Raw genomic sequence first — 19,458 nt, 5'->3', positions numbered from 1 at the left:
AAAATATGGTTTTAAAATCCGTATTTGGGGTGCAATGTATTTTCGGAATGTTGTAACACGAGCCGTGCCTATTGATACACGGGTTAAATATAATTTTTGAGTTATTGATACTTGCTTATACGATAAAGTAATACATCGTGAGAAATCGTTGATGGATCCATAAATCGCCGTACCACGTTGTGTTAGTTGTCTTAAGTAATAATTTAAAAGTAAATCAAATCACTAATTATAAATGCAAAGAAGATGTTTTCTAATTTCATTTTCAAAATAATATTCAAACGCATGTTAGGTGATATGCTTTCGAATGTTAAATGAGCCTTGCTGCACTTCAAATATTAGTCAGTAATTTTATATTAAAACTTAATAGTTCTGTTTAAAGTAAAGCACTAAGAAAGTATGAGAGGTATTTTAATTTTTAAATTTTAAATCTCTATGAGATTAATTTGTTAAATGATTCAGCTATGAGAGCTTATGGTTGTCTGGCAGAATGTGCTCTTAGTAGTTATACCGATTCTTATATATATTGTCTACTTTTTATACTTGTTTTGTGATATAAGTTTAGAATAATTTAAAAGTATTTTTATGACAGGTACAATTTCAATCTTACATCTTATACATTAATGCTTACTTCATTGAAAATAAACTAACTTAATAAACCTATTAACTTATATAATATAATAATAATTTAGCTATGTAATGCTTTCATGAAAACTAAAGTTTGGTTAAATCTGAGGTATAAAAGAATAAGTGCAAAATTAAAGTAGATAATCTCACCACCAGTACGTCTAATTTTCTACTTATATGAGATGAAAAAATATTTTTACCTGAAAAAATCTTATAATTCATGTGTAGGACACATGAATTAGATAAATATATAACAAATAAAATAATAATATAAATTGATAGGCATATAATTAAAAATCTATAATCTCCCTTTTACTACATCAGAACAGCGCTCTTTTTCCTTTGACAAACTACTTTAACACTGTGGGTAGTCTATTTAAATGTGAATGTTAATTCCGGCTTTTTACTGAAATCCCTCTTGACCTCTGCATCCTAGTTTAAAATTTTTAGTTTCAGTTGCTATCTACTACGCTTACAAAAGAACTTTTATGCTTTAAATAATATCATAACGTACTCGTCCTAAATGTGTAATGATAAAGGTAGCTATGTTATGTCGACAACCCTATGTGAGTCTTGGCCTCAGATTACAACCGTGTCCTCAATCATTTTTATTTTATAGACAAGAAGATGATCAGATACCATGTATATCGAAATTTGGGTTTAAGAAATGCTGGTTGGTTTAATAAAGTAAATTCACACACTTCGAGGTCGCACGTTTAAGCTACTGCTCACTGCAAATTTATATATATATATATATATAAGTTCAATCCATTAACTGCTTTTTTAACTCGAAGACTCATTTTTATGTCGTTGAGTAACAAAGCATTAATGGGAAAAGAAAGTGGATACTATTTCAGCTTTTAATATATAAAACACAGTTAAAAGTCATTCTTTCTTCGCATTCAAAAATCATACACTGTCTTATCAGTATATAAATTAACATCTCATTTCAAAACGGCCATTTAAATAAATACACTCATATCCTATAATCATAAAGGACCGAGAAGCAATAACACTTAATGTAATGTCCGCAGTAGATTGCCTCGTGGCGATGTAATATTTACGGGGATCGTTATTTACGGCGAGTAAAGGATATTGCGATGTCCGGGGATTCCTTGACCTCGTCATATTACCGTAAACTGAATGATGGTATGCGGGATGTGTTATACCATAAAGTACCATTTATTAGTTAACTCCAGGGATAAAGGCGTGTGTTGGAGTTATATACATGCGTTTTGGGTTTAAATCAAATCAATCAAATAAAAATTCGTTTTTTTAGTTTATAATATGTTCACAGAACAGATTTTTATTTTATTTTTTACTTATGTAAATTAAATGACGATGTGGTTTATGACATTTTCCTTTGAATTATTGTATGTAGAGGGAGGGTAAAACTTGCTGAGTTTCTTGCCCGTTCTTCTCAGAACAAGGCCTCCTGGTAGTTTTGCGAACGGATGGCGTAGTATTGCTCTTTCGCAAATTTTGTTAACGTTTAATAAATAAAATTTGATTTGATGCGTCTTAGGGCATTGTTTTACCACATTCACTTAAATGTATTGTTAAAACCTAACATAGCTACTTAACCAACAATACTTCGTGGCTGATTTTAGCTACCCACTGAAGTATTTCCAAAACAATTGATATGTATTGTTGTGATGTGTACAAATTTTTATAAAAAAATTAAATGTATAAAGCTATTAGATTAGGTTAAAGTCAATTCTTAAACTACGAATACTATGAACCTTGAATCACAGTAAACATAAATGCAGGCTATACATATTTTTTTCAGATAGTTAGTATATCAATAAGAGCATATACAGTATCTAATTACCAATTAAATCCCCTCAAACGGCTTTAACAGCACTATTCCTATAAAACCAACTCCGGAGTAAAAACACCTGCGCCTATTACGTATTCTCTGAACGCCTTTGTTCCAAGTACAATGCGGTACATAAAATAGTACAGAATAAGCTCAGATAGTTACGCTTCTTGAAGTTAGGAAGCTCGCATAAAGTTGCTTACTGGAAACTAGGATTAATTGATTCAAAGAAAATATAAAGACCAATGTTGTTACTTGTTCCGCTTTCCTAAGCTTTAAAAGCTGTTTTATAATTGATTGCCAGGGCTCAGCTTATATAAATTCCAATTTCAAATATTAGCCCGCCCCGGCTTGGGTTACTGTGGGCCGTAAAACTTATATACTTAAGTCTTCGTCATGAATCATATATTGGTGAAAACCGCAAATAATTCGGTGCTGTGATATTTGGTTTTTTTTGGACACGGCAACGGACTTGTGTATATAATAATTATAAAGCCGTTTTTCATACCATTAAGCCACCTCAAATGTTTTAGTACTTTTAGTAGTAGTAGTAATTTACTTATAGTTTAATGGAATGTGTTAGACGGCCGTGGATATGGACTCTTCTAGAGTATAGGGCTTCAAACCTTTCTTGCTATTTCTATCAATCATCAGCCCATCTTTTTGTGCTGTATGTCTCTTCCCCTGTGTATACAACACGTTAATGTACACGTTTCGAATTACATGCCCAGGCCATTTTAGTAGCGATTATCAAGATTTACAATATTTCTCATCTCGATCATATATCGCTTAATGTAGCGTTCCTAAGAAACGTTACTGTTTGATCGTTTTTTCTTTATAAATCAGACTACCATGAAAAGTATTTTATTCTTTATAATACGCAGAAATAATTTAACAACAATCATCATCAATTTTCAGGATATTTATTTGACACAGGCAGTATCTATTGGTTTTCAAAGTTCAGTTCATCCAGATACAGCCCCCTCAACCTCACAATTTTTTTTATATACTTAGTTGATAATGGAGTTAATTCAAATTATGGTCTATTATTGAGGGCCATGTCAGTACACTAAATCCAATATCGTGAGGTAATCATATAATTAAATTGATGGTCTGGAAATCGAACCAGCATAAAATAAAACAAGGAAATAGGATGCGTTCTACATTTAAAAAACCTAGTTCACTTTTTAAACACTTTGAATATCGAATGTTTAGCCCAACAAGATATTCCAGCAATTGCTCGACAAATAAATATTTCCTTAAATGTATTTTTCATACATGAAATCAGAAACCGTCATAAATGTGACTATAAACCATTACTTATCCAAATATGGAGCCATAAACTGCATTAAATCATGTAATATGAAATATATTTACGACTCCTTGTGGCATTACCCCATCCTTAACGCCCGAATGTCGATTTACTGAAATTGGAACGTTACGTCATCAGTGTTTATGTGATAAAACTTTTTTGTGTTCTAAATTAGAAAAAAAGAAATTCTGTTAAAGAAACTGAGCGAACTATAGACAATGTTTATTAATTGTAAAACTTATTAATCTTTGAAATAGAAAGACTATATAAGGTCACACTTAAATAAAAAAAAATTATGATTTTGTGCTAGCAACTTTCTCTTTAATATATATGAAATAGATGGAATTTTCATCGATGGTAACCCTGAGATCACTAGAGGGTTAAAAGCGTCCAAAAAGCGTGTCGATTTGGTGAAATTGTTCCACGAGTTATTGAGAGTCCGTGTTTTATTGCGCCTCAATGTTTATTGTGTGGCATTACACGACCCACATGATTGCGGCTTAAAAAATAAATAAAAGTCCTTCGAGTACGATCCTTTGAAATTAGATCGGTTGGTAACAAATTTTAATTATTTGTGCTATTGTTTTGTTTTATTTACGTTATTTTATCGCGGGTGTTATTAAAGTAATACTTCTTTATAAACATTATTAAAAACCAGCTCAAAGGTTAAAACGTGACTTTTTACGAATGTTAATTGAGTTAGAAACGTAAATACACCATGTGTCATTACGATAATGTGTCAAAAGAAAGACGGAAAGGTAGAAATAACCTTTTTACACAAAATTGGACAAAAAAGAGCACTAGCCCCCCACACCAGGATTCCCTGTGTCGTGGCCGGCCAGGCTCTTTGCATTTGACGTGTAAATGATTTTAGATACTTAATTAATACTCCATCCTCAGTTGTGCAGATACGTTACTCCCAATAGCGATGGCATTAGCGATCCTGACTCCTATTCAGTTTTTGAAACGCGCGATACCTAAGTTATGCTCTCAGCGCTACGGATATATATAAAACTATACTAAAATTGCATCTAAAAGCATGGCATAGCAATCGATAATACAAGTTAAAAACTTCAGGCACGCCATTTAGGGAAGTTCTATTGGAAGAAACCGATTTATTTAAAGTCAGTTTCATTAATAACGAAATCATTCGTAATTTAAAAACTGAAATAATGCAAAAATTTTTACTTCATACTTTATTTGAGTTAATGCTTAAATGATTCAAAAATCAGGGTTATTTAAAATTAAGATTTGATGTTATTACAAATTGAAAGCAGTACTGGAATTATGCGGCAAAATCTAATAAAAATAAGGCAGTAAATTTTCCGGGCTTTACGCTGAGTAAACATAAATAGAACGAACACGGTCAAATGTTAACAAAACGGGCGGTATATTTTAACTTGCTCGGTCGTCGGACAATAAGTCATTTTGCGGTATTTAATAAAAATAACAAGAAAAATACTGGATGTCATCAATAACGCTGCATCATAAATATTCATAACAATAGTACTCAGAGATAAAGTTATTACTTTTCGCTATTAACATAAAATACACTCGTATTGTGTGACACAACAAAGATTTGAAAAGACATAAAACAAAACAAAAGCAAAACAATAAAGCGTAATCTTACGTTGATTGTGAGTGTATCAAGTTGATGTTGACAATAAAGGCACATACTTTATGTTATCTCATGTATTTTCTCCAATATGCCATTTCTTAAGCTCAAAAGCTTTTGTGTTGTACCTAATTTACTTATAACTATAACGTTTTATACCGTTATATATCGGATAAGATCTTTGATTGAACTTTACACTTTGATCCAAATATTGTTCTATATGCAAAATAAATATAATCAAAAAAATATCGAACGTAAATGCCACGAATATACTCCCTACGAACAACTCATGTGGACATCGTTATATTATGTTTATCCTTGTAAGCTCAGTAGGTGCACGATGGCTCAAAAGCTACGAGAATTCAAAACTGCTACGAGCAAGAGCGATCGTAGCAAACTGTTTAAGTGTGCTACGTTTTGCTTTTCCTTTTCCAATATCGCGCAAGCGTCTCGTATTGGATTAAAAGTATTATTAACCGAATTCAAGAATTATTAATCTGAAATCCGACGATATGGACACAATTTTCAGGATGTCGTGTTCATGTTATTGTTTATATATTTATTTCATACTTTCTGAATTTTTTGCCATAATACTATACGTATAGGATATTTATAGCAAAGTTTATCCATCATTTATAATCCAGGGTGGCGTGTTGAATGATAATGATATGACGCTCATATAAACTCTGACATCGATGAATATTGATGTACTATTAACAAAAAACACATCATCATTTTGACTTAAATGGAACAGGCGTACCGTTATAGGTTTTGTAATATGACAAATAAATTGATGGATTGAGATTTATTTGACTTAAGAATGTTTTTTTAAGAACGTGAAGATATTGTGCAATACTTTAATAATTACGTAACATTTATTTTCTTGCATAAACAAGTCAATGTATTTATAAATAACATAGATTGATTAGTTGAATGGTTATAATGATAACCTGAAAAAGTATTATTAGATTTTTTTATTGTAACACATAAATAATTATTACTATCACCAGCGCCTAGTTTTTATAATAAAAACATATGATGGTTGATACAATAATTATCATCAATACATAAATAAATGTATTTCATTAAAAAAACAGGATTATTAGAGAGTTTAATATGAAACTTTTAAAATATTTTTTTTCTTAGACTAATATATATACCAATTTCTCTCTTATCGCTCAAAAAAAGTCTTCCAATTTCGCACCAAAGGCAACTAATGCACGTAATTCGTTTAATGGTATCTACATCAGTCTACTTCATTACATCAGCCATTACTTTAATAGCTCGAATTGGTACTAGAGTGTGGGAATATCAATATCTTTGGGGAAAAATCTATTGTCAGCAGACCACATGTGGAGGTAATAACAGAGATTGTGCCGTGTTTGAACTAACTAGATAAAAGTAATTCGGGGTAATAGAATTAGCTCTCATGTAAACTTCAAAGCTTTAAATTGTGGGTAATGTTTGCGGAAATTTAATGGAAACTCAGCATCAAATAATAAAGCCCATTTATATTAAATTTACGCCTAGGTCCAAAGGCAAATACATATAAATTATTGTTTGTTTGTTTTACGCATTATTTTTGTATATTATTGATGGCGACACCATCAGACAAAATAAAAATAACACTAATAAAGGCAACTTTGCTGGTACGTTATAATATTGTTGGCACACTCACAAGCACGTATTGTTCGTAAAATAGTAATTATATGAACCAGTCCATGCCAAGCTTTTCAATTAAATGAAAGACATAATTGAAAGAATCGTGTGAATATGATTACGGTCTTATTCATTAACGTACCTACTATAAGTTTTAAACTTGTAGTAGTACTTAAATAATGTTTCATCACCTTTATTCATTTCAAAACAGCACGAGAGTGATCATGCCAAAACTACCAATAGCTATATCAAGATAAAACTATTTTACGCTGAAATATTATTGGTGTATACTAAAATGAATTAATTAAATTGGAATGTGAGACATATTATTTAGGACGATTTTCTGGGATTTAAACGTTTTTCACGTTACTTGTAGTAAAACATTATTATCCGTGAGCATTAAACGCAGCATACAGTGCTGCGTTTATATAAATATTGCTCAGTAATACACTTTACAATGACCGATTAGAGAATAGATTTCGAAGATTAATTACTCGGATGACGCAATGAATATGAAAATTGAGAATTAAGTTGCCCGAAATTAATTATAACATTGGCTGATAAATGCTAATCTATTGTATGAGATGGTCGCCTCTCAATATAATTGAAATTATAGTGGCTTTAGTGTGCGACTCTCATGTCGGAGTTCGTAAGTTCGATCCCCGGCTGTGCACCAATGGACTTTCTTTCTACGTGCGCATTTAACATTCCCTCGAACGGTGAAGAACAACATCGTGAGGAAATCGACTTGCCTTGGACCCAAAAGTCGAGGGCGTCCGTCACACACGGAATACTACTTGCCTATTAGATTAACAAATGATTATGAAACAGATTTAGAAATCTGAGGCACAGATCTAAATAGGTTGTAGCGCCAGCGCCATTCATCATACTGATTGCAAGGTGGAAATTATACACACTTTTATAACCCCAACCAGACCAATTATCTCATAAACCCTCAGTGCATCCATCACCGGATAATCCGGTAATACCTGTAATCAACTACAACCGGTTAACGGGCCGAGTAAGGGTACCCGGGTATGTGCGACCCGGATGAATGGATTTGGCCCGTCATCGCTAATGAGCGATGTAATTATGAAAGCGTCATGTTACATCTGTGAAAGAATCCGGAAATGGCTGGGATTTTTCTGTATAAGGTACAGGTGTTTTTACGGTTTAGTGAATTAGGTGTGGTTTGACGTAACTGCGAAGCTGTATATCTATGTAATGTTGCTTCTAAACGATATTTATAAACATGTGTTGACATGTTCGAAGTCTGTTAATTGGGAATATATTTTAAAAGCCCAGTTTTCATTTCCCGAAATTTTATCAATTTCTTTAACAGGTTCTTTGAATGCATGCATTTTTTTTAAAACATATTATGTTACGTACGATTTATTCGTTTGGGTTTGGAATTCTTATTAAATTCATAAACAAGGGTTCACTTGACTAAACGAAAAATTTCACATAACTATTTCGAAGCAATCACTTGCAAACCTTTTTATAAAAAATAACCTACATAAAATAAATTAAAAGTGTTACCTAATTAAATAGTCGATTTCTTTTGTGTCTGCCAAATTAGAAAAGCCATGTCATTTTTATTTATTTTTAACTAATTTAGGAAGTACTATTTTTAAATAAAAACTTCAATAATAGACATTATTTAAATTATACTTAATTCTAATATATATTGTATCACGCCTTCTTTGCTTTGAAAGACCCACGTCCTGACATATCTCTCTAGCTTTCTCAAGACATTCACCATGTTTGATCATTAGTTTAGGGTACTTTTAACTTAACCCTTCTCTAGTACCTCCAGAATTTGATCCAGGTATGTTCGACAAGGCCGGTCTACATGGTCAAACCCACCAATGCATTCTCTTTTGTATCTTTGTCATATCATCCCCTATTATCCTACTGCTCTCTTCTTATTATAAACTTGGTGCGGTTATTAAGCGGTTTAGGATTTATCTAGTTACTATAATTTTAATACAACTTTACGTGACATTACAAATATACATTAATCTCCTTTATTATATTGTAAGTGATATGGATTAAACTAAATTGTCCATATAATGAATATTATTAACGTTAAAATTGTGTTAATTGGTAATTTACTTGTGTACACTGTGACTGTGCAAATATAAATCTTTAACAATACAGTACATAATAAAGTTCATCAAATCTTTTTAATCGTTCAATATCCTTGTTAGTGTATATATTTTAATGACGATTTCCAAATATATATTATTCAAAATGTGGGTAATTGGTTATTTACATTTATTAAATATTTAAAAATATTTTGAGTTTTGTGAGACTACACGATCATCTATTCGTAAACATTACCCGTAACTTTTCTTTAATTAAAACGACTATTTGTATTAATATTTTAATGTTCATGTCTACAAGCGATATCTACTAAAAACTTAAATATAATTTATTATAAAGTAAATACATGGCAACTAAAACCAAGGTGTACGTAAAATTAAGTATGTTTCTTGAACTGTTTCATCAGAAAGAAAAACGTAACTCTTATTAAAATATTATTAAAACTGATCTTATGATTGTTTGAAATGTCTTAACAATAAATGTAAATAAGATTAATTGTGTTTAAATTAGGAACAAACTATTTTTAGTTGTAGACATAAGCTTTCCTACATATTATTTTCCACCGGGTCTCCAAGATATGTTATTCAAACCATGAAACTGCCTCTTCAGATTCTGTCCGTCAGACCACTTAGAGTTCAAGTAGTTGTCATCATCATCTTGCTCTAGTTTCTTCCATTCCTCCTGTTTCCGGTATGCTTGTAGCATTAACTGTTTTCTCTCTTCTTCGGTCAATACTGGCTCTCTTCCTGGTGCTCCTTCCGATGCGCTGCACAACTTAACTGTCACTTTGGATTTGTCGTTTTTACCTGCATATTATATATAGTCTCTATAAACGCGTGAGAATAATAAATTACAATAACATCCTTACAAATCTAATATTAAAAGAAGAAATTATTATCAGCCGGAAGCTTCTATTGTATTATGCTAAAAGATTTGTTAATATAATATACTACTTCAAGATTTACTTGGATAATGACATCTTACATTATTAAAAAAACAATTCATACCCAAATGATCACTGAGCTTATTTCCATTGATAAATTTTTTCCCGCAAGCCCAAAGGCAGGCCCTAGATGGATCGATCACCTCGTTAGCTGCCTGGGTTCCAGAAAGATCCTCAACATTATCCAGCTCCATTCGAACAGGGTCGTGGGGTGGAAGACCAGCAGGAAAGACGATTTTGGTTGCACCAAGAAGTTCTTCCAAGGCCCTAGCTACATCTTTTTGAGTCATAAACTTCCGAAGGTCAACCTAAAAATTGCTTTGTTTTTTTACGAAAGGGACATAGGAAAAACATATATGTATAACAATTGTTCTTAGGATTCCGATTAAAATGTTTCAACATATAATCTTATGCAACAAATAAGGAAAAATATATAGAATTAATTTGTAGTGTTAAAAAACAATTTTAAAAATATTAAAATCAAAGTTGTTTAAAAAAGTTAATTTAGTTAATTAAATATAGCTACTTAAAAAATATACTAACGTGTTTCTTACTAATCGTTTCTTTAGCAAACTCAGCAGCCTTTTTGAGCACTTCCTGAAGATTTGGTGGTGGAGCAAGGCCACAGCGACGTCCCATTTCGTCTTTTGCCACCACATACCCTTGTGGGGCACACCGTTTTGCCCATGGATCTTCTAGCTTTAATTCTAGTATCTATAAAAGTATAAATGTAATAGGTCCAAATTCCTTATGTTTAAAATTAAACCTATTTTTTGCATATAAGAGAATTTTAACAAAACATGGAATACCCTATGAAACGGTATACTATAGAATTTATTGCAACTAACCTGTTCTTCAGTGAGCCCCTGCATTTCTGTAGGTAAAAACGTTCCATGCTTCCACAGTTCCTCTAACTCGTTACAAATTCTCATAATCTTCAATCGTCCGTTGAATATCGCCACGATATCCCTTACTACGTCATCTACTGGGTTTTCAACATTTGTTTCATATAGAAATTGGTTTTCGTCACCTCTTTTTACAAGGAAAACCACCATTTTTCAACAAGGTGCAGCTTTTACGATCTTCGTAGTCGATAATAATGATAAAACAAACGTTGCTATCATAGGTTGCTATGGCAACAGAGTAGCGTGAATACCGTGAATAGAATTATCTTTTTAGCACATCTATATGGCCAGTTATTTGCGAAAGAGTTTGTGTAGGATATAGCTCGCTTAAAGTTCCGATTAATAATAGTTTCCATGGTAATAGGATCAATATCGCCAGGTCTTACAATGTTTTTTCTTGATAACAATATATATGGCATATAATTATACGTGCTGTTCATTTTCAAGTCAGGTTATTAATTATTCTGTAAAGTAGGACAGTTCAAGTCCAGTATCTTTGAACAGAAAAGAAACCAGTGACGCCATAACCTGCAGCTCAGATTTCTGTATCGGTTTCATGACCACGTTTAAGACGGCCAATAGATGAGTTCTGTAGACGAGTTCTGTAGATGTTGTGTCTACATCTTCTACAGCATTTACCATGGAGAGTTTTTAGATAAGTTGTTTAGATATACTGCTACTATATACTGCAGATACCTACAGCTGAGTTGAACATCGGTCGTCAATGCAGAATACGAAATTCCATGCGTAAATCCTCGATGTCTGTCGTTACACAACTAATCGTTTTTTTTTGGAGAATAGCTCACACTTACAATTTTTTAGGTCTAAGACAGGTTTCCTTTGAATGAGTGTTAATTGCGCACAAAGAAAGAACCGACCATTGGAGCAGCCATTATTCGAACGTACAATGCACGAGTTGACACGTTAAAACTATGAGGCCAATTCTGCTCTCCCACGACGAGGTAAAAAGGAATGGGGCGTGAGAATGAAAAACAAAAGCCGCAACACGGCCGCGTTTCGTTTGTTTGTGATTGGTCAACAGCATCCCTAGCCCAAACGAACGTTAACAGACACGAAATATGATGCGGGCAAATTCATTCGAATTTTCCTTTTGATATAAATATAACTCGCTATCAGTAATTCGTTTAACATTCTCAATGCGGATTGAGGCGGCCGCCGTATGTATTATTACACACAGCGATTGGTAAAAATATATGCATACTAGTATTTTACATATACTAGCGAGACTAAATATAATATTATGGCAATGGTAATCAGGAATCAAAATTCATTAGAGATGAAAGTAGAATAATTTTTTTAAAAATTCATGATTTTTGCGTGCGCAGATATTATTCGAGATTTTCTGCGCGCTTTCTACTTCTGTTCTATTTAAAATGAAAATTATGTGTACATTTATGGCAATATGAAAACATAAAGATAATCATAACTTTGATTAACTTCACGCTCATATCCTTCATTAATAGACCGCGTTTTCAAAGGTACAAAAAATCAGACTCAAATACAAACAACATTTTAACTATAAAAAGGCAAAACCTGGTCAATATTGTCTGCGGCGGAAAATTATCAAATTGATTGTGCAAAAGAGAGGAAAATATACAACTAGTCTTTACCTTCCTAAAATAATTCTTTATCAGTAAAAAGGCTAGTATTAAGTTACCAAGAAAAGCAACAGCGCCGTACATTTTCACATAGCAAAAAGTAAAAATAAAAATCTCAAACAAAATTAATCCAATTATAGTATGTTATCGACAGCCGGACATTTAGGTAGCCGGCTCTAATGTACCCGCACTAATGTACCGCGAAGCTCACTGGCTCGGATAATGCTCTGTCCGCGGCTCTCTGATAAGATGCTGATAAATTGCTCAGAAAATATACACTTGTGTTTGAAATAACATTTCAATATTTGACATACTATTTAAATTTTATCAACCCTAGAAATACGTATGACATATATGTAGGTATATGTATTGCACTACTATAATTGATTCAGGTTGGTGGGCAGAGAAATATAGAAAATACACACAGAAATGCATCTTCCCGCTGAAGAGTCTGTTAGGAATGTTCTTTACAAAATTGATATACAATATTTTATTATGATGCGCAGTCCAAAAATCAGTCTTAGTATTTAACTATATCAGTAAAAATTAACTAGAAATGGCGCTATAACCCTTAATGTTAAGTGTTTTAATAAATAAATAATAAGAAAAAAAATTCTACACATTAACTATTCATTAGATCTTAAACACGTTACGTTAGCGAACCAAGCTAAGTTCTCAATCCTGTGGTGCGAAACTCTGCTCTATCTTTAGTGAGACTTTTCTGACTCGTACGGCTATGGAAAACATATATAACCCCTAATAGCGATTGCGCTCCTTCAAAGTTGAGTTTCTGGACCGCAAGTTCCGGAGAACGCATCATAAGCTCTACAGATATAGTAGAACTACATAGCATATAACATCGAGAGTATTTCAGGAATTTTTGAATACTAGTCCCAGCGTTAATTCAAACATCGAACAGACTCGCCCATAGAACCAAAAACAGATACCGCTCACAATATGCTATAATTGCCTACCTTATGTAATTTAATCCATGTTTTTTTTTCCTTTTCACAGTGGTTGTCTGGAAGAAATCGCTCGAAAGCGATAAGGCCACCAGTTGCTTTTCATTTAATTATGTTTAATTTCTTTTTCTTTTATGTAATGCAACGAAGTTTTAATAAATAAAATAAATAAATATGCACCGTCGTTACGGTATTGCGAATAATTATGATATCGATTGTTACAGATACAGGGACACTGCGCTCATAGACATGGCCACGACATTTCTACTGAAGATCCAGAACTGGCAGATACACACCATGACAACACCACACACCATGGCAAGGTAGGCTAAGTAAAATAATTCAAATAGCCAATAATAGTATGTTTTTACTTTCATTTTGCTATGTTGTTGTAAAAACTGTTACTATATTTAAGAAAACCTTACGAACGAATTGGTCATCCATGAACTTGGGTATGTGACTGGTGTGGCCGAGTACTTAAAGAGATTAGAAATGTGAATAGACAACTGTATCTCTATAAATTCTAATCCAGGAGCTTAGGCTTTTGAATTTATTAGTTCAAAAAATAGCTCTTCATAAATGATACACGACAAGTTTAGGAAGGCTAGACGCATGTGACTATGTTTTCTATTAGAATAAACGACATATTGGTTATTTTTTTGTGGACTCAATTTCCGCACTTAGACTCTCAATAGGTCCATTTATCTGCACGTTGTTTAGCCTCACCTCGCTTTCCAGAACTACGTGGCTGACTGTTTTTTCTGTCTCAGCCTCTTCTGTCTGTCACGCATAGGATATATTATATATTATCGACATATAAGAAAGTAACGTTAAAAAATTAATACTTAACCAAGTTCAAATATGTAAAGAGTCCCTTGTTTTCACATTTGATCACTTCTTCCACTCTGTTGAACTTAACCAAGTTGATTAAGTGCTATTTGGAGCTAAACAAATAAAAACAGTGGGAGGTTGATAAATTAAACTCGGTAGCGGGCGTGTGTCGAAATTTGCATATGTCACTGTTACTTGAGCTTGCATGACTGTGGTCCAAATTGAAAGATAAAGCGAGCTTTGAACCTAATGACACTTTACAAAACAGCGCATCATTCTTAAAAGGCCAACATTGCACTTGCAAGGCATAGAGTACCCAAAGACGACGGTATCAGGGCCATATGGACGTCTACATATGACCGAACCTTCGGTATTCTTAATAAATTAGTAATAACATTCAGATAACACATGAACCATTAATGTTTAAATTGTAATAAAACAAACGAAGTGTCACTGAACTGTGAAAGAAGTAGAAGAAGAAGAAAGAAAATCCGACACATACGGATTTTATTTCTATGTGCGCATTTAACATTCGCTCGAACATTCGCATTTAATTTCGGTTGTAGCGAAATCAATAGCGCTGGTATATACAACGATTTAGGTAGGTTTTGAAGTTATACTTCTTTTGGCGCGATGGAGAAAATTATTTTTTCATACGCCAAAGAAGTATAACTTCGTGTGTTTATAAGAACACACACTCCTTTCTTCCTGTACAGTAATTTTTCATATCTAAACAACATTTGACAGGGGTAATTAACGATATATTTACTTATATAATAGGTACTTTGTATATATATGGCTATTGTGCATTTCGACCTTTGCGCTTATACGTTGTACCATAGACAACCCTTCCTACGGAGTGATTGTAAATTCAAACTAAGCGGCGCGCGGCCTATTTTTACCCTCGCCTTTGCGCTTCACGATAATACGTTGTATATCTTTATACCAATTTTCTTACACGATAATTAAGGTCTAAAACCAAATAAACATGCAAAAATTTAATTGAAAATATTCAGTATATTCGTACATCTTTCACGCTTTTTGGTTCTAAGACAAACCAGATCAATTAAATATTAACTTTGAAATTAAATGTAACAGAAATAAAATTAAATAAAACTTCTATTATTCTACACATTAAGAAAAACCACTAACAGATACGCAAAACTAAAATGAAATGGAATCGTTTATTTGCTAAGATAGTGGTACAATTAGATTAGTGGTACGATTAGAGTAATTATAAAAATCCGCACAACCCGCTATATGCAAATAGGCATGCAAATGTCAATTGGCAAATGACAATACCACGTTCCGAATAAGTTTCAGCAATCTTTCTCATCTAGAGACTCTTAATTGGAAACACTAAAAACAATTTTATTAAAGTCTATAGTACCCGGACTCAAGCTCACGGACTTATAATTGGAAGTCACTCGCATTACCTAGACTAGTGCAAGGCATATTGATAATTGTAAGAGATAGGTATGTTAGTTATACATATATTAGTATTGTATCTAATATAAATGCATTGCTAAAGGAAAGGCGTGTTTTTATAAGACTAGCAAAAGAAAAATAACTAACGAGGTACTTGCTCTGCGAAAGCTGGCATAGTTTATTTAAGAACGCTTTTATAAAAATAGCATTCAGCTATGAAACAATACAAATACATTTTAGTCCGGGTAACAAGAATTTTCTTAAAGCATATGTGGGACAAAGTAATATGAAATAAGTTTTTCGTGAAACGAACTGAAAATCGTTTGAGCGTTTTGTGCCGATTTCACTTAGCGAGAAAATTTTCGTCGCAATTTTTTTCGCTTTCCTTTTGAGTAATGAATATTGGTTTGGCCATAAACAATTGCGAAATGTAATTTCGATAGCTGGTACGGTGAATTTGTTTCCGTGAAAGTAAAATAACAGGTGTATAAGTCTCTTTCCGAAAGGCTGTGGTAATTTTTTTCAGCTGAATACTCTGTAAGAAAATTATATTTTCGGAGTTAAATGCTTAGGATACGAGATTGTATACCCTCCTTGTGTATGAACAAAATAATTGGTAAGAACCAACATATACGTACTTCTTGTTTAGAGGCATTGTCTATGGGATCTTAGACGTCTAGTACTCCGTGGTAGAACGCTATTTTGACACTTCTTGCCGCGCACCACCACTTAATGGAACCACCCACCATTCCAGGTATTTCGGAACCGTTATGACATTGGGACTATAGAAATCCTTGCCTTAAAGGCCGTCAATAATAATCTCCAGTTGTTGCAGGTGTCAATGGGCGGCGGTAACCACTGAATTCTGACTCCGAAAACACGTCGTATTATAAATCAACCTGTTTGCCAACCAAGGATCGTGAATCGTCAATTTTTTTTTGTCAATTATATTTTTTTTTATATCAGTTACATCAAATTACGTTATTCTAACTTAATACTACTAATAAATATCTTTGAAATGTACAATCATAATTTATATATTATGAATAAATCTACGGCAATATTATTAGCATTGCATTGATAGATGTCTTATAAAATATATAATTTTATTTTTTTTACTTTTTTTTTCATTTATAATATGATTTTGTCCCATTCGGTGTCGAGACCCTTGGTCCGTGGGGTCCTAGCGCATTAAAGCTTTTTAGGGAATTATCAAAAAGGTTAGTCGACATCACAGGAGAACGAAGAGCTGGCAGCTACCTTGCACAAAGAATTAGTCTAGCTATTCAAAGGGGGAACGCTGCTAGTATCTTCGGAACCTTGCCTAAAGGGACTCCTTTTAATAATATTTTTTAATAATTAAATTTTAAGGTTAGTTATTAGATATATTTTTAGTTTGTAATTGTATATTAATATAATTAAATGAATTTATTCGTAAAAAAATGAAAATTTTAGCATAAATTTGAATGTATATAACAATAGTTTCCGACTTTATGTTTTCAGTCAACCGCGTATTTCGAACCTTCGTGCATGAAACATGCAATTCTGAATTACATCCTAACGACAAGGAATGAAATGTACCACCAGAGCTTTCCTGATTTTTTATTGGTTTTGTATAGCAGGAGTTTTAATGAGTTTTGATTATTTTATTTAATACTAGCAGACACGGCCAAGCGTTGCTGTGGCTAAGATTTTTGCTATATTACATAGTAGAAAGCTATTCAAGGGAACTGTAGGAGAACTGATGTGAAAGGTAGATAGCTTATGTGAAACGTTGGTACTTTTAATACCATCTGTTAGAAATGTATCAAATAATAAGCAAATAATTTGCAATAAAATAAAATTGCGACTATAATTAAAGATCTATGCTATCCTATCTCTTAAATAAAACCAGACTGCACATGGTGTGCAAATTTGATTGATATCGGTTCGGTAGTTTAGGAGTCCATCGCGGACAAACATCGTGACAGGAGATTTATATTATTTATTTATTTATTTATTTAATATATCGGATATCTATCGAATCGAATATCGGACCCAGTCCTAAAGTACTGACTGAGGTCATGGCAGGGGGCGTCCACAGAAAAGGTTGAGCAAGGTCGAGCGCTTTTCAGTTTCCTATGTACGTAGAAGAGTTAGATTTTTATTGGTACAATCTAAAGTATTGGTACTGGACGCAAAAAGCAGATTTAAAAAGATAAATTTTCTAAAGAAACGAAACAGCGCAAAAGATTTTAGCCAAAGGCTCCTTACGTTTGTCAAGAATAGAACCGGTAGGTAAAATCACGACAAAAATATGTTTAAATATGTCGTCGTTAAGGAAAAATAGCAAAAGAATATTTATTACAATGCTTATTGTTAGTCGCCTTTGTTGGAACTAGAATTTGTAAATGTAAAATTCCGCACGAGATTTTTAGCTGTGAAATTTTTGTTCGCGTGTGTTTTATTCATTACACACAAGATAACACAGTTTTAAAAGAAATCTTATTATAACTTAACGCTGATACAGTAACTAGGATAACCCAATCCCAAGCTATAATTACAGAAAATAAAATAAGAAAAGTTCAAAAAGTGAAAACCTTTAAGTGCCGAAACACAAAGAATCGAGGGATAAAAATTGGAAAGCAATAAGTAGACAACCATTTTCAACAATTATTTATGTTTTATGTTATTGAATTCGAAGTATTTGAACAAATAAAAATTGGAAATTGTTTACATTCATATTATAAAGAATTAATAAATACATATAATCCTCACATTGGATCACAGAAGGTACTAAAATTACAAGAATGCTGAATGGTGGAACAAAGACCCCGTTCTTTAAATGTCTGCCTTATTAAATATTCAATGATTTTAAATTAAAACATAGCCACATTATATGAACCATACCAAATTATTCTCAATTATCCCTCTTTACAGCAAATGTAAATGTATAATTAGGTGACTAACACACAAACATCGCTTTATCATAAAAATTGAAAGGTTTTTTCATGATTACAATTTTCCAGTACTATAATAAAAATGAATTTTAGGTTAAGTGGCGAAAGAAACAGCTCTATTTTGGCGCAAATTATGTGCTTGACAAATAAACAATTCAGTTGTGTTGCCAGCAACAAAATATAGTATTGAGGGATTTAAGTTGCCATTTTATTATTTCCATCGTAATTACAAATTTTAAAACTGTTGTTTAAGAAATGTAAAATATTAATAATAATTTATTTCTAACGGAAATAAATACTAAATAAACCTATTTGTGTATTATGGACATGTTCAAGTTGTCAAAAACTGACATTAACGTGTTGTTCACGTGGTGAGTATATATTACTTAAAATGGTGAGTATATATTACTTATTAGGGTCGAAACAAATTTCAATCATCAAATGCGTTAACATTAGCTATTTTAAAAAGCAAAGCGTTTACCTAGAATAAAGACGTTACAATATATTTCCTATTTTTTTTTAATTGTTCTCATCATTATGACGAACAGGATGTTTAAAAATAATATATGAAAAACAAAAGATTTGTAATTGGATAACAGCAGACAGGAGTCAATTGCTCTCTACATGTAGTGTTGTAAATTTATCGATATTAATGTGTATGGTTAACAGTTTTTTTTTTATTATATTGGTGTTTTA

At 32.5% G+C, this 19,458-nt stretch overlaps 2 protein-coding genes across 7 annotated transcripts in view; one reads left to right on the top strand and one right to left on the bottom strand.

The window, feature by feature from the left end:
* LOC110993781 (protein madd-4) overlaps window positions 1-19,458 on the top strand; it is a 185,001-nt gene that overhangs the window by 119,209 nt on the left and 46,334 nt on the right. For all 6 annotated transcript variants that reach the window (XM_045628852.1, XM_045628849.1, XM_045628851.1 and 3 more), the window contains exon 4: window positions 13,789-13,887. In XM_045628852.1, the coding sequence (XP_045484808.1) occupies window positions 13,789-13,887 (99 nt within the window). The remainder of the gene's footprint in view (window positions 1-13,788; window positions 13,888-19,458) is intronic.
* On the bottom strand, window positions 9,454-11,191 carry LOC110993783 (cilia- and flagella-associated protein 298). Its single transcript, XM_022260162.2, has 4 exons — window positions 10,927-11,191; window positions 10,622-10,792; window positions 10,143-10,386; window positions 9,454-9,941 (listed from the first exon to the last, which is right to left on the bottom strand). The coding sequence occupies exons 1-4, from the start codon at window positions 11,131-11,133 to the stop codon at window positions 9,688-9,690; spliced, it is 876 nt and encodes a 291-aa protein (XP_022115854.2). The 5' UTR covers window positions 11,134-11,191; the 3' UTR covers window positions 9,454-9,687.

This window comes from Pieris rapae, chromosome 7, assembly GCF_905147795.1.
Source record: "Pieris rapae chromosome 7, ilPieRapa1.1, whole genome shotgun sequence".
Classification (NCBI taxonomy): Eukaryota; Metazoa; Arthropoda; class Insecta; order Lepidoptera; family Pieridae; genus Pieris; species Pieris rapae.
Note: the sequence above shows the minus strand (reverse complement) of the source record. Positions and strands in the feature narration are given on the sequence as shown.

Coding starts and splice junctions, on each gene's coding strand:
- LOC110993783 (XM_022260162.2), bottom strand. CDS start 11,133: ATGGTGGTTTTCCTTGTAAAAAGAGGTGACGAAAACCAATTTCTATAT. Junction 10,793..10,926: donor AGGGGCTCACTGAAGAACAG/GTTAGTTGCAAT, acceptor ATACTTTTATAG/ATACTAGAATTAAAGCTAGA. Junction 10,387..10,621: donor AAACGATTAGTAAGAAACAC/GTTAGTATATTT, acceptor AGCAATTTTTAG/GTTGACCTTCGGAAGTTTAT.